The sequence below is a fragment of the Hemitrygon akajei genome, chromosome 6 (assembly GCF_048418815.1).
Source record: "Hemitrygon akajei chromosome 6, sHemAka1.3, whole genome shotgun sequence".
Lineage (NCBI taxonomy): Eukaryota > Metazoa > Chordata > Chondrichthyes > Myliobatiformes > Dasyatidae > Hemitrygon > Hemitrygon akajei.
Genome location: NC_133129.1, coordinates 100,120,984 through 100,136,011, shown reverse-complemented (window position 1 = coordinate 100,136,011; position 15,028 = coordinate 100,120,984). Strand labels below are relative to the sequence as shown.

The following is a 15,028-nucleotide window of genomic DNA, read 5'->3' as shown; positions in this document are numbered from 1 at the left end:
AGGATGTTAGGACAATGCAGGGTGACTTGGCCAGGTTGGGTGAGTGGGCAGATACATGGCAGATGCAGTTTAATGTGGATAAATGTGAGATTATCCACTTTGGTGGCAAGAACAGGAAGGCAGATTACTATCTGAATAGTGTCAAGTTAGGAAAAGGGGAAGTACAACGAGATCTAGGTGTCCTTGTTCATCAGTCACTGAAAGTAAGCATGCAGGTACAGCAGGCAGTGAAGAAAGCTAATGACACATTGGCCTTCATAACAAGGGGAGTTGAGTATAGGAACAAAGAGGTCCTTCTGCAGTTGTACAGGGCCCTGGTGAGACCACACCTGGAGTATTGTGTTCAGCTTTGGTCTCCAAATTTGAGGAAGGACATTCTTGCTATTGAGGGAGTGCAGCATAGGTTCATGAGGTTGATTCCCGGGATGGCAGGACTGTCAATTGTTGAAAGATTGGAGTAACTGGGCTTGTATACACTGAATTTAAAAGGATGAGAGGGGATCTGATTGAAACATATAAGATTATTAAGGGATTGGACACGCTAGAGGCAGGAAACATGTTCCCGATGTTGGGGGAGTCCAGAACCAGAGGCCACAGTTTAAGAATAAGGGGTAGGCCATTTAGAACAGAATTGAGGAAAAACTTTTTCACCCAGAGGGTTGTGGATCTATGGAATGCTCTGCCTCAGAAGGCAGTGCAGGCCAGTTCTCTGGATGCTTTCAAGAAAGATTTAGGTAGAGCTCTTTAAGATAGCGGAGTCAAGGGATATGGGGAGAGGGCAGGAACGGGGTACTGATTGTGGATGATCAGCCATGATCACATTGAATGGCGGTGCTGGCTCGAAGGTCCGAATGGCCTACTCCTGCACCTACTGTCTATTGTCTATAAATGTCTAATACCAGAGAACATGCATTGAAGGTGAGAGGGGTAAGTTTTTTTTCCACTCAGAGTGGTGGATGCCTGGAATGTGCTCCCTGGTGTGGTGGTAGAGGCAAATACATTAGAGGTTTCTCAGGGATGTTTGAACAGGACACAGATGTAAGGAAGGTGAAGGGATATGGACATTGTGTAGGTTCGAGGGATTAATGTTTGGGTGTTTCTGATTAAAGCAAATGGTTTAGCACAACATTGTGGGCCAAACGGCCTGTTCCTGTGCTGTACCGTTCTATGTTCTAGATCACATTGTCACAGGGAGAACCTGCAAATTTCTTATAGGCAGCACAGGAGGGCAGGAATGACTCTGGGCTATTGGAGTTAACTGCACCTCTGCACGACCCGTGATCCCAGTCTGGGCCCCTGCAGGAGAGGGATTCGTGTGCTTGATTGTACTTTGTGTCTCGAGCTGTACCCCTACCCCAGCTCGCTAACACAGGGAGTTGCAGTGGGCCTGTTGAGATGAAGCCGGACACTTTGGCGACGTAAAGGAAGGGACAGGTGGAGGGTGGATTAGAAGGTCCTGCACAGTGAAAGCAAACACCTTACCTGTGACATTGAGAAGCTTGGGGAGGAACTGGTTCCAGAAGACACACGTCTGAACTCGAAGCCGTTGGTTGACTTTGACGGGCTTGGTGTTGAGGTCAATAAACTTCTGCTCACTGGTGGTGAAGGGAGGCCAAACATTCCCCTTTGAATGGAACTCGTTTGGGTTTCTACAGAGGAGAGAGAAAAAGAGCACTTAGGGTGACATGACTGTTGGAAGGACATCGTTTGTAGGGGCTTAAGGGGCAGGGATATATGGAGTTGGGGGGGTTTTCTGTCTTTTCCTTGGTCACAAGGCAAATAATCAGTCCAATTTAGTTGGCTTGGTAGAAGAATTCGAGGGAAGCTCAGAAACAATTTCTTCCCCACTATCCCAATCCTAAAGACAGTAATGGATAGAAGAATCAGAGACACCCACTGCATTTAGAGGGTCCAAGTAAACAGCTAAACATCCTAGAGGTGTGGGCTGCTGGGTGCATTGGGTGCTGCAAGTTACCCCTTGGTGTGGAATAGGGGAGAATTTGGAGAGATGGGTAGAAAGAGTAGGGAATCTTGGGGAGAATGAAATGAATATAGTGTAGGATTACTGCAAATGGGGTTTTCATGGTTGATGTGGACTTAGTGGGTTGAAGGGTCCGTTTGAATTTCTTTATGAACCAAATCAGCACAAACCTCATGAACAGATCGTACTGAACAAGCCTGTGATGGCAAGTGATCTGGCAAAGGATTGGTATTGGTCCCAACAGTCCGAATGCAAGCTTCTCCTCCAATCACAACTTGAGAGACTTCTTCCTTAACTGTGAGTCAATCCCCAATTTTACAGGAGGAATCGGAATCTGCTGCCACAAAACAATAAACTTCCTGAATCAGGTCATGAAATTTATTGTTTTGTGGCAACAGTACAATGCCAATAAGTTACTGTTACAATAAAAAAAGCAAAAGAGGAATTGTGAGATAGTATTCATGGACCATTCAGAAATTTGATGGAGGAGAAGAAGAAACTTTCCTAAAATATTGAGTGTGGGTCTTCAGGCTCCTGCACTTCCACATTGATGATAGCAATGAGAAGAGGGCATGTTCTGGGCTTTCTAGTTCTTCCTAGGAATTTCTAGCTTTTACCATGAGACTAATAAATGGAAGTTGTTGGAGTTTAGATCCCATTTCATTTGGGCAGAACCCACGTCTAATTCAATTTATCCTGTTCACAGAAATTGGAGGCTCGGTTTTAAAGCTGCTAAACTCTGGTCGCATGGTGGTTCTATCACGTGGTGTCATCTTCAGACACGGAGTAATAATGTGAGGTCTCTCCCACCTCCATCACCGCAGGGTGAGAATTCAATTATATTTCTTAAAGAAAATCTAGAAATTGAAAAGCAGGGCCAATGCAATGGGTGATGTTCTCTCTAATCCCACCCAGGAGGTGATAACTGTATCAAACTTCACAGAGTTTAGCAAGCATCCACACTGGCAGCGTGTGAAGCATTGTCAATGGAGTGGCCTCAGATATAAATGACCCATTATTGCAGAGGTAAGAGACAGACTCCTGTCCTCTGCATTTCCCCTTCAAGCAACGTAGCAGAAGCACAGAATGATCATTGCAGAGCCCCAGCCATTTCTCAAACCTATTACAAATCCTTCAGACACATATCCAGACCCCTTCTGAAAGCTATAGTTGAAATCTGCCCTCACTATTCCCTGTGGCATTTCCCTCCAGAGCCCAGTCACTCACTGTCCAAATGAATTCCTCATCGTGTCACTGCCAGGTCTTTTCCCAAATGCCTTGGGTTTCAATTCCCTGCTTCGTAACCCTTCTACCAATGAGAACAGTTTCAAACGACTGTATACGTGCCCTTTATTTTGAATACCGGCATATCTCTACTTCTCTCGACCTGTCCTGTCACTTTGATCTGTCAACCTCTGTTCTTAGAATGAGGAGTTGTGGAGCTGACCACCTCTCCTCATTCTTGTCACCAAACTGCAATGCCCCACATTTCCCAATATCAGATTTTGTTTGCATTCCACCAGTCTGTAGTTGCTCCCTGCACAACCAACTGGCCTCCAGGTTGGAAACCTGTGCCCGAAATATTTCCGTATGACTTAATAAGAAAAGCAGTAATCCTACAGAGCCCTGGGGCATCTCTCCTCTGCAACTGCCTCCAGAAATATTCTTTGTTTCCTGATACTCGGTCAACTTTATATCCTGAGCTCTATGAAACTCTAGTTAGACGACACTTGGAGTACAGCGGTCTCCTCATTACAGGAAGGACGTGGAAGCTTCAGAGGGTGCAGAGGAGATTTACCAGGATTTGCCTGTATTAGATGGCAGTTGAGTGGGTTGGGATTTTCTCTTTGGAATGAATGAGAAGTGAATTGACAGAGTTGTACATGATAAGAGGCATAGATAAACATCCAGCACCATCCCACCCCTTAGACTGGCAATGCCTCATACAACAGGGCATCATTTTAAGGTGATTAGAGGAAAGTGTGGGGTGGATGTCTGAGGTCATTTATTTACTTTTAAAAAAATGCACAGACTGATGTGCACGTGGAACACCCTGTGAAGGTGGTGGTAGAGGCAGATACATTACAGACATTTAAGAAACTCTTAGACAGGCACATGGATGACAGAAAATGGAGGGTTATATCTGGGGAAGGGTTAGATTGATCTTAGCATAGGCCAATAGGTCAGCAAAACATGGTGGGCTGAAGGGACTGTACTGTTCTAAAAATCTTGATGGCAATTGCATGAGCTGTTTGACGGGGTAAGAATGAATATCAAGTAGGAGGCTTTCAACAGTGGGATATCGAGGGTGCAAGGTCAGCGTTCGGTCAGGCTGAGGGGTAAACCTTGTAATTTTAGGGAACCTTGGCTGACAAGGGATATTGAGGCTTGCATCAAGGGCAGGGAAAAGGAAAGATCTTTTGGTTTTAGGAGGTTAGGTCTGATGACAATGAGAAGTCTCTTAAGATGGAAATCAGGAGGGCTAAGAGAGGGATGCATGGATCTGTAAGGTAAGGTCAAGGAAAATCCATTATTAAGGATGAAATAGTGGCATATCTAGATAGCAGTGATAGGATTGGGCAGAGCCAGCATGGATTTACCAACGGCAAATCATGCTTGACTAATCTATTGGAGTTTTTCGAGGATGTAACCAGGAAGTTAGACAAGGGAGATCCAGTGGATGTAGTGTACCTCGATTTTCAGAAGGCATTTGATAAGGTCCCACATAGGAGATTGGTGGGTAAAATCAAAGCTCAGGGCATCGGGGGGAAGGCATTGACATGGATAGAAAACTGGTTGGCAGATAGAAAGCAAAGGGTAGCAGTGAATGGGTGTTTCTCAGAATGGCAGGTGGTGACTAGTGGGGTGCCACAGGGCTCGGTATTGGGACTACAGCCGTTTACGATTTACATCAACGATTTAGATGAAGGCATTGAGAATAACATCAGCAAATTTGCTGATGATACTAAGCTGGGTGGCAGTGTGACATGTGATGAGGATGTTAGGAGAATTCAGGGTGACTTGGATAGGCAGGGTGAGTGGGCAGATACTTGGCAGATGACGTTTAATGTGAATAAGTGTGAGGTTATCCACTTTGGGAGTAAGACCAGGAAGGCAGATTATTATCTGAACGGTGTAGAGTTCGGTAAGGGAGAAATACAAAGAGATCTAGGAGTCCTTGTTCATCAGTCACTGAAGGTGAATGAGCAAGTGCAGCAGGCAGTGAAGAAGGCTAATGGAATGTTGGCTTTTATTACAAAGGGAATTGAGTACAAGAGCAAGGAAATCCTTTTGCATTTGTACAGGGCCCTGGTGAGACCACACCTGGAATATTGTGTACAGTTTTAGTCTCCAGGGTTAAGGAAGGACATCCTGGCTGTAGAGGAAGTGCAGCGTAGATTCACAAGGTTAATTCCTGGGATGTCTGGACTGTCTTACACAGAGAGGTTAGAGAGACTGGGCTTGTAAGAGATTGAGAGGGGATCTGATTGCAACATATAAGATTATTAAGGGATTGGACAAGATAGAGGCAGGAAATATGTTCCAGATGCTGGGAGAGTCCAGTACCAGAGGGCATGGTTTAAGAATAAGGGGTAGGTCATTTAGGACAGAGTTAAGGAAAAACTTCTTCTCCCAGAGAGTTGTGGGGGTGTGGAATGCACTGCCTCAGAAGGCAGTGGAGGCCAATTCTCTGGATGCTTTCAAGAAGGAGCTAGATAGGTATCTTATGGATAGGGGAATCAAGGGATATGGGGACAAGGCAGGAACCGGGTATTGATAGTAATTGATCAGCCATGATCTCAAAATGGCGGTGCAGGCTCAAAGGGCCGAATGGTCTACTTCTGCACCTATTGTCTATTGTCTATAAAATCCCAAGATTTAGCTATAGAATATTTAACAAGGTGGCTGGGGAGATAGGAAGTCCCAGTAGACACTATTGGAGTACAAGGTTAAGTCTCATTGAATCCAGGGAGAGCTAGTTAGGTGGGTTCAAAATTTGGCTCTGAAATGGGAAGCAGGAGGTGGATGAAAGTTGATTCTGCGAATGGATGTCAGTGACAAGTTATCCCTGTCGGGATCCATATTGGGACTCATTACTTTTTATTTATATAAATGATTTGATGCCAATACACAAAGCCAGATGAATGAGTTTGTGGATGAGATTAAATTAGTTACCAATAGTTAAGAAGGTTATCCAAGATTACAGGAGGTTCTTGACCAGTTAGGGAAATTGGCTGAGTGCCAAATGGATTTCAACACACAGAAGTGCAGGGTGATGCATTTTGGAAAAGCAACCTAGAGCAGGACTTATACTCTGAATGATAGGACATTAGGCATGTAATGGAACAGGAGCACAAGTGCAGAGTTAATTGAAAACAGCACCATAGGTAGACAGGGTGCTGAAAAAAAGATTTGGAATGCTGACCCTTCAACCGAATATAGTCCCAATGAAGGGTCTTGACCTGAAATAAGAACTGTTTATTCTCTTCCATAGATGCTGCCTGACCTGCTGAGTTCCTCCAGCATTTCGTGTGCACTGACCTGGATTTCCAGCATCTGCAGAACCTATTGCGTTACCGAATATAGGAGCTGAGACACAAGATACTCTGCAGATGCTTAAAATCCAATGTATACAGAGCTCTAGCAGCCTCTTTAATGTGTTATCTCAGAGTACTGTGGGCAGTTTTGGTCAGAAAAGACCTGGATAAATTGGAAAGAGTGCAGAGAAGATTTACTAGGATGTTTCCAGAACCAGAGGGCTTCAGTTACGGAGATGTCAGCCAGGCTAAGCCTTAACACATAGGTGACCTTACAGAGGTGTTCAAAATTATGAGAGGCTTAGATAAAGTCTTTTGCCCAAGATAGGAAAGTCTAGAGAGCAGAGGGTTGGGATGATGGGGATAAGATTCAAAAGAGATCTGAGGGGCAACTTTTCCACACAGAGGGTGGTAAGAATATGGAACCTGCTGCCAGAGGAAGTGGTTGAGGCAGGTACAGTTGTATCATTTATGAAGTACTTGGACAGGCACAAGGAGGGGTAGGAGGGAGAAGGGATGAATGCAGGAAACTTGGACTAGATAGGTGGGCCCGTCAATGGTAAGGGCTTGTTGCTGCCTAATCAGAAGCATCGGAGTTGGTGCAGTATAACCACGGGAGATTGTCTCAGGCATTTCACTTGTGATCGCAAGACTCTGTTGGCAGGGATAACACAAGTTGCCACAGGCCCGTTACCCTTGTCTGGTGGATAGACAGTCGACGTGGGAGCTGTGCAGCCTCGGTTGTAGCGAGAACTAGGCCTCAAGCCTCGGGCTTGCCTGCTGCTGCAGACCGGGTTAGAGATGCAGAAGTGCTTCAGTGTGGTTGAGCTTGGCTGGAGCCTGGCCTCTCCTGTCAGTGCTGCCCTCCCATGTCCGAGCGGTGGAATGACAGGCTGGATGGTGTGTGCCTGTACACTGCCAGGAGACTGTACCATTGATTGCCCAACATTGTTCCTCAGCTTGGACTAGATATATGTTTGTTTAGGAGTGAATATGCTTCTTTGCTCAATATTTTGAATTACGTTACTCGCTATTTTTGAATGCTTGCTATTTTGAATGTTTTGAACCCTGGCCCCAGGAGGAATGCTGTCTCATTTAGCTGTGTCTATGTATGATTTGATTTGATTGTTGAGCTGAAGGTCCTGTATCCATGCTGAATTGCTCATTGCTCTGTGACACAACCTTCTACATGTCACCTTATCAAATAGTTTTTGGAAGCCGATATATATACAACCGCACCTCTAACTCCTTTGTTAACACTCTTAGATATTTTAATCAAAACCACCCAGGTTAGCCAGGCACAATTTGCCGCTGACAAATACCAGCTGGCTTTCTCTAACTAATCCACACTTGTCCAAGTGAATGCTAATTCTGTCCATGATTACTGTGTCTAAAACTTACACACCCTGAAGTTAAAGGGACTGTCCAGGAGAAAGGATAGAAGGGCAAAAAAAAAACCGTAATAACAGTATTGTGGCGACCCACTTTCTGTGCAGGCAAACCGGCTCACAAATAGCCAGCATGCGGGGAGAGACTTTGGTAATGCACCTCTGACGTCATTTCCGCCCGGGGAGGACTAGGACGCAAAGTTTGAATAAACTAGTCTCGAAACGACTTACCGACTGCGTGTCGTCTCTAGCTCTGTATGTAATACATCGCTACAGTATCACTTTTCCCAGTCTTCAAGCAGCAGCCCAGAACCAATACATTGAAAGATGTTGGGGGAGTCCAGAACCAGAGGCCACAGTTTAAGAATAAGGGGTAGGCCATTTAGAACGGAGTTCAGCAAAAACTCTCTCACCCAGAGAGTTGTGGATATGTGGAATGCTCTGCCTCAGAAGGCAGTGCAGGCCAATTCGCTGGATGCTTTCAAGAAAGAGTTAGATAGAGCTCCTAAAGATAGCGGAGTCAAGGGATATGGGGAGAAGGCAGGAACGGGGTACTGATTGTGGATGATCAGCCATGATCACATTGAATGGCGGTGCTGGCTCAAAAGGCCGAATGGCCTACTCCTGCACCTATTGTCTATAAGATTACAATCAGGGTGTTTGCAATTTCTTTCCCAATTACCTGGAATGCATTCCATCTAAACTAAGAGAATTTATTTAGAGGTACAGCGCAGTAACAGGCCCATCCGGCCCAATGAGTCCAATTACACCCACGTGACCGATTGACCAACTAACCCCTACATCTTTGGACTGTGGGAGGAAACACACGTGGTCACAGGGAGAGCATACAAACTCCTCACAGACAGTGGCGGTAATTGCCTGCACTGTAAAGCGTTGTGCCGACCACTGCACTACCATACCTGGTGGCATAGTGGTTAGCACCACACCAGTTACAGGGGTTTAATTCCTGCTGCTGTCTGTAAGGAGTTTGTATGCTCTCCCTCTGACCCCATGGGTTTCCTCCGGGTGCTCCGGTTTCCTCCCACAGTCCAAAGACGTACCGGTTGGTAGGTTACTTGGTCAATGTAGATGTCACTGTGGTTAGGCTCGGATTAACATGGGGGTTTCTGCGAGGTTCATGGCTCAAAAGGCTGTAAATGAATAAAAGAATTATCTCGCTTGGCTTTCTAGTTCCTGGTCATCATCACATGGTTGTCAGTGGAAATCATTTGCATAAAACACAGGCCCTACATAATACATGAACAGGATTAGAGACCTTCATTGGCTGTGAAATGCTTGCGAATCTGGAGATTTTGGAAGAGCTTAATTTTTGTCTTTAATGCACTTGGTAGCTTTCTTTTAATCTTACCCAGTTTTAGCAAACGTCGACCAATAGTGCATCATCTTCCTACTGAGCATCTCCTCCTCCTGTGTGTAGTTCAACTTCTTCTCCAGCGGCAGCCCAAACACAAACTCAATCTCGTAGCCGTGGATCACCCCCATCCACTCTGGCCACACCATGTTGGAGGCCCGATGGTCGAAGAAGTACACGTAGGTACCACTGCCGAACTCGGAGTACTTGAGGGCAAAGTGCATCAAGGGGCAGATGACATTGTGGTCCCCCACAATGTCATCCATGGCATCTCTGTTCTTTACGCCGTTGTGCTCGTCCATCCAGTCCGTGTACTGGAGGGCCACAGCTTCCAACCCCAAGTCACTGGCGTGAGGTACACTTAGCTTGACTCCCGACATGAAGTCTTTGCGGGAGATGGTGCTCTCGGAGTCCTTGCTGAAACCTGGCGCTCCATACAAAAGGAAATAAGTACCCTCATCCTTATTAACTCCTAATAAGACTTGCGTTCTCTTGAAGTTGCCCGTGTTTATCATGGCGTCTGGGGATTCCGGGAAGAAATCTCCGTCAATGATGGGAACGAAGGGAAATCGGAAGATACCACTGTAGGGAAGGACATTCCATTCTTGGTCAATCAATTCCTTGGGCTTCTTTGCCCGAAGGCAGCGGATTAATGCTCTGTCATTTTTGATGTTGCAGCTAAGGAGCCTTCCCAACTCGACTGCTCTCCTGCGCCCTTCGGTTCGCGAGACGGTGGCCCACGGGCAATTCGGTGAGCCACTCTGAAGGATGGCTCTTTGAAACAGGTCCCTGCTGTCTGGGGACAGTAAATGCATGCCAGCAGAAGCACCGCCCGCACTCTCTCCGAAGATGGTCACCGTTCCCGGGTCGCCACCAAAGAACCGGATGTTCTTCTGCACCCACTGCAGAGCCAGCCTCTGGTCCAGAAGGCCCACGTTCCCAGGCGCCTCCTCGCTTCCGTGCAGGGCGAGGAACCCAAAAGCACCCACCCTGTAGTTCATGGAGACCACCACCACCTTCTCGGTGTAAGCGAGATACTTTCCGTCGTAGACGTCCAATGTTGAGGAGCCGCTGTAGAAACCACCTCCAAAGACCCAGACCATGACAGCTGCATTTTTGGGTCTTGGAGAAGGCACCCAAATATTGAGGTACAAGCAGTCCTCGCTCATCTCCCTATTGGGATTCCACATCTCGGAACCGGGAAATCCAGGGTACTGGTTATCAACATACTGGTGACAGTTCTTGGGATAGAAAGTGGCATCCCAGGTTTCAGTCCAGGGCTTCTTGGCCATGGGTTTCTGGAACCGCAAGTTTCCCACTGGAGCTTCTGCGAAGGGTATTCCCAGAAAGGTGCTGACGTGGCTGGTCATGACGGGTATCCTTGTTCCCTTCACTTTCCCTGACAGAGTGTTGACAAGGAGCTCAGAGTCTGGTTGTGACTGACACATGGAGGAGTGCAGAAGCATGCCCAGCACTGAGGTGACGAGCAAATTCATTGTTCTCACGGCTGTTCCGGCCCTGAAGGGAGAAGCGAGGGCAGAGCAGAATAGAAACAATTCCCGTAGTTCGGAAAGAAACCAAGGAGTTGCCAGGGTTGGAAGTCTGAAATAAAAAAAGCAAAAAATGCTGGAGGTTAGGCAGCATCTGTAGAGAGAGAGAGAAAGAAAAAAGAAGCCAACGTTTTACGCACAAGATCATTTATCAGAGCTTGCAAAGTGAGAGCTGCAGGCGGGTGGGGATAAAGAGGACAGGATGAAGGAAATCTCTCTTAAGGGGTGAAGGCAGGACTTTCAAGTGACTGCAGGAAATGAAACAATGGCTCTTTTACATTGTCTGTGCCCACCATCCAGGGTCCTAGACGCCACAATGGCCCCGCGACACTCGGTACAGGTTTCAGACTAACAGGACTCAATACTGAACTCACGTTTTGCCTTTGCATTGGAATGGGTCAGTTCTGCTGCAAGTCTATCCACCTGTACCGGTAACTCCGCTTTCTTCTCACTCTCGGGCTGCCGTGGCCTTCCAGTGTTCTGCATTTGGATCCGACTCTCAACAACAGCTCCCCTGTGTGTCAGAGCTTTGATATCCCTTCTGTTTCCCCTTGCTCTGACTGCCCTTGTTAATCTATCAACTGGACACACGTGTAATCACACCCTTTCAAATTCAGATTTATTTATCCAGTGTACGCTGAAACATACAGAGAAATGCATCGATTGTGTTAACGGCCAACGCCACCAGGGACGTGCATGGCGCCACAAGTTTCGGCATCAACATATCACAGCTGCAATTTTTGGCAAAACAGAGAACACAACGAGCAAAAACAACAAAACAAGCCCATTCCTCCCTCCCACCAACCCCCACACATGGACCACCCATCAACCTCTATCCAACCTCCCTGTAACATTTTATTTTGCCACTAGCTACAAGACAGCGCTGCACTGCTGTGGATGGTGCAGTGCTAAAGGACTACCATTCTGTTTGTGAGACAGTACACTACTTCATGTTAGACATTAAACTGATGTTCTGCTGCAACCTTTCAATCTTCTTATTCTTAAGATTACATACCGGTCTAATATTTAGTTTTATTTATTTATTTAAGAAAGAGGATATGCTGGAGCTTTTCGAAAACATCAAGTTGAATAAATCACCAGGACCGGACGAAATGTACCGCAGGCTACTGTGGGAGGCGAGGGAGGAGATTGCTGAGCCTCTGGCGATGATCTTTGCATCATCAATGGGGACGGGAGAGGTTCTGGAGGATTGGAGGGTTGCGGATGTTGTTCATTTATTCAAGAAAGGGAGTAGAGATAGCTCAGGAAATTATAGGCCAGTGAGTCTTACCTCAGTGGTTGGTAAGTTGATGGAAAAGATCCTGAGATGCAGGATTTATGAACATTTGGAGAAGCATAATATGATTAGGAGTAGTCAGCATGGCTTTTGTCAAGGGCAGGTTGTGCCTTAAGAGCCTGATTGAATTTTGAGGATGTGACTAAACACATTGATGAAGGTAGAGCAGTCGATGTAGTGTATATGGATTTCAGCATGGCATTTGTTAAGGTACCCCATGCAAGGCTTATTGAGAAAGTAAGGAGGCATGGGATCCAAGGGGACATTGCTTTGTGGATCCAGAACTGGCTTGTCCACAGAAGGCAAAGAGTGGTTGTAGACAGGTCATATTCTGCATGGAGGTCGGTGACCAGTTGTGTGCCTGTTTTGGGACCCCTACTCTGTGATTTTTATAAATGAACTGGATGAGGAATTGGAGTGATGGGTTAGTAAATTTGCTGATCACACAAAGGTTGGGGGTGTTGTGGATAGTGTGGAGGGCTGTCAGAGGGTACAGTGGGACATTGATAGGATGCAAAACTGGGCTCCTCTTCCTCATCCAGGTCATTTATAGGCCCCTTCTGGCTCTCCTAATTTCCTTTTTAAGCTCCTTCCTGTTAGCCTTATAATCTTCTAGATCTCTAACATTACCTAGCTCTCTGAACCGTTGGTAAGCTTTTCTTTTGTTCTTGACTAGATTTATTACAGCCTTTGTACACCACAGTTCCTGTACCCTACCAAAACTTCCCTGTCTCATTGGAACGTACCTATGTAGAACTCCACACAAATATTCCCTGAACATAGAGTCATAGAGAAGTACAGTACAGAAACAGGCCTTTTGGCCCATTTAGTCCATGCAAAAACCATTTAATCTGCCTACTCCCATTGACCTGCACTGAGACCATACCCTTCATACCCCTACTTCCATGTACCTATCCAAACTTCTCTTAATCATTGATATCGAGCTCACATGCACCACTTGAGCTGGCAGCTCTTTTCACACTCTCTCAACCCTCTGAGTGAAGAACTTTCCCCTCATGTTCCCCTTAAACATCTGCCACATTTCTTCCGTACTTTTCCCTGAGAACATCTGTTCCAAATTTAAGCTTCCGATTTCCTGCCTGATAGCCTCATAATTCCCCTTACTCCAATTAAACGCTTTTCTAACTTGTCTGTTCCTATCTCTCTCCAATTCTATTGTAAAGGAGATAGAATTATGATCACTATCTCAAAAATGCTCTCCCACTGACAGATCTGACACCTGACCAGGTTCATTTCCCAATACCACATCAAGTACAGCCTCTCCTCTTGTAGGCTTATCTACATATTGTGTCAAGAAACCTTCCTGAACACACCTAACAAATTCCACCCCATCTAAACCCCTTGCTCTAGGGAGATGCCAATATTTGTCGATATTTGGGAAATTAAAATCTCCCATCACGACAACTCTGTTATTATTACACCTTTCCAGGATCTGTTTCCCTATCTGCTCCTCGATATCCCTGTTATTATTAGGCGGCCTTTAAAAAACACCCAGTAAAGTTATTGACCCCGTCCTGTTCCTAACCTCCACCCTCAGAGACTCCGTAGACAATCCCTCCATGGCATCCACCTTTTCTGCAGCCGTGACACTATCTCTGATCTACAGTGCCACATCTCCACCTCTTTTGCCTCCCTCCCTGTCCTTTCTGAAACATCTAAAACCTGGCACTTGAAGTAGCCATTCCTATCCTTGAGCCATCCAAGTCTCTGTAATAGCCACAACATCATAGCTCCAAATACTGATCCACACTCTAAGCTCCTCCGCTTTATTCATAATACTCCTTGTATTAAAATAGATGCATCTCAAACCATCGGTCTGAGTATGTCCCTTCTCTATCACCTGCCTATCATCCCTCGCGCACTGTCTCCAAGCCTTCTCAATTTGTGAGCCAACCTCCTTTTCCTCTGTCACTTCAATTCGGTTCCCACCCCCCAGCAATTCTAGTTTAAACTCTCCCCAATAGCCTTTGCAAACCTCTCTACCAGGATATTGGTCCCCATCAGATTCAAGTGCAACCCGTCCTTTTTGTACAGGTCACACCTGCCCCAGAAGAGGTCCCAATTATCCAGAAATCTGAATCCCTGTCCCCACTCCAATCCCTCAGCCACGCATTTATCCTCCACCTCATCCTATTCCTATACTCAGTGTCACGTGGCACAGGCAATAATCCCAAGATTACTACCTTTGTAGTCCTGCTTCTCAACTTCCTTCCTTCCTCCCTGTAGTCTGTTTTCAGGACCTCCTTCCATTTCCTGACTATGTCATTGGTACCAATATGTACCACGACCTCCGGCTGTTCTCCCTCCTGCTGCAGAATATCGTGGATGTGATCTGAAACATCCCGGACCCTGGCACCTGGGAGGCAAACTACTATCCGAGTTTCTTTCCTGCGTCCACAGAATTGCCTGTCTGACCCCCTAAATATAGAGTCCCCTATCACTGCTGCCTTCCTCTTCCTTTCCCTACCCTTCTGAGCCACAGGGCCAGACTCTGTAAGTGAGTCACTACCATCACCAATTCCAAAAGGTCAAACATTCAAAAGTTCATTCTATTTTCAAACTATGTATGCATAATAACTGCTGAGATTAGTCTTCTCCAGATAGTCACGAAGCAAAAAGAAAACAATGGACATAATTGAAAGACATCAACACCCCCCCCCCCCCCCAGCACAAAACAAAACAAGACAAAAACTTGCAAATTCCAAACTCCCATCCGCTCCCTCGCACAAAAGCTAACAGACTGGCCACACGGAAAATGCCGGCTAGATTTCCCAAGCCAGCGTTGCTCTGTAGCAACAGACCCTTCTCCAAGGATAATCAACTCGTCGTGGCGGAGAGGCTTGTGAATTCCTGAGAGCCAGAGATCAATGCTGGCCTGAGC

The 15,028-nt window shown here is 46.2% G+C and overlaps 1 protein-coding gene across 5 annotated transcripts in view; it reads right to left on the bottom strand.

The window, feature by feature from the left end:
- Window positions 1-15,028, bottom strand: part of ache (acetylcholinesterase (Yt blood group)) — a 79,664-nt gene that overhangs the window by 21,727 nt on the left and 42,909 nt on the right. For all 5 annotated transcript variants that reach the window (XM_073048993.1, XM_073048996.1, XM_073048994.1 and 2 more), the window contains 2 exons: window positions 9,277-10,881; window positions 1,483-1,649 (listed from right to left, as the gene is read on the bottom strand). In XM_073048993.1, coding sequence (XP_072905094.1) covers window positions 1,483-1,649; window positions 9,277-10,775 — 1,666 coding nt within the window. In that variant the 5' untranslated portion in view covers window positions 10,776-10,881. The remainder of the gene's footprint in view (window positions 1-1,482; window positions 1,650-9,276; window positions 10,882-15,028) is intronic.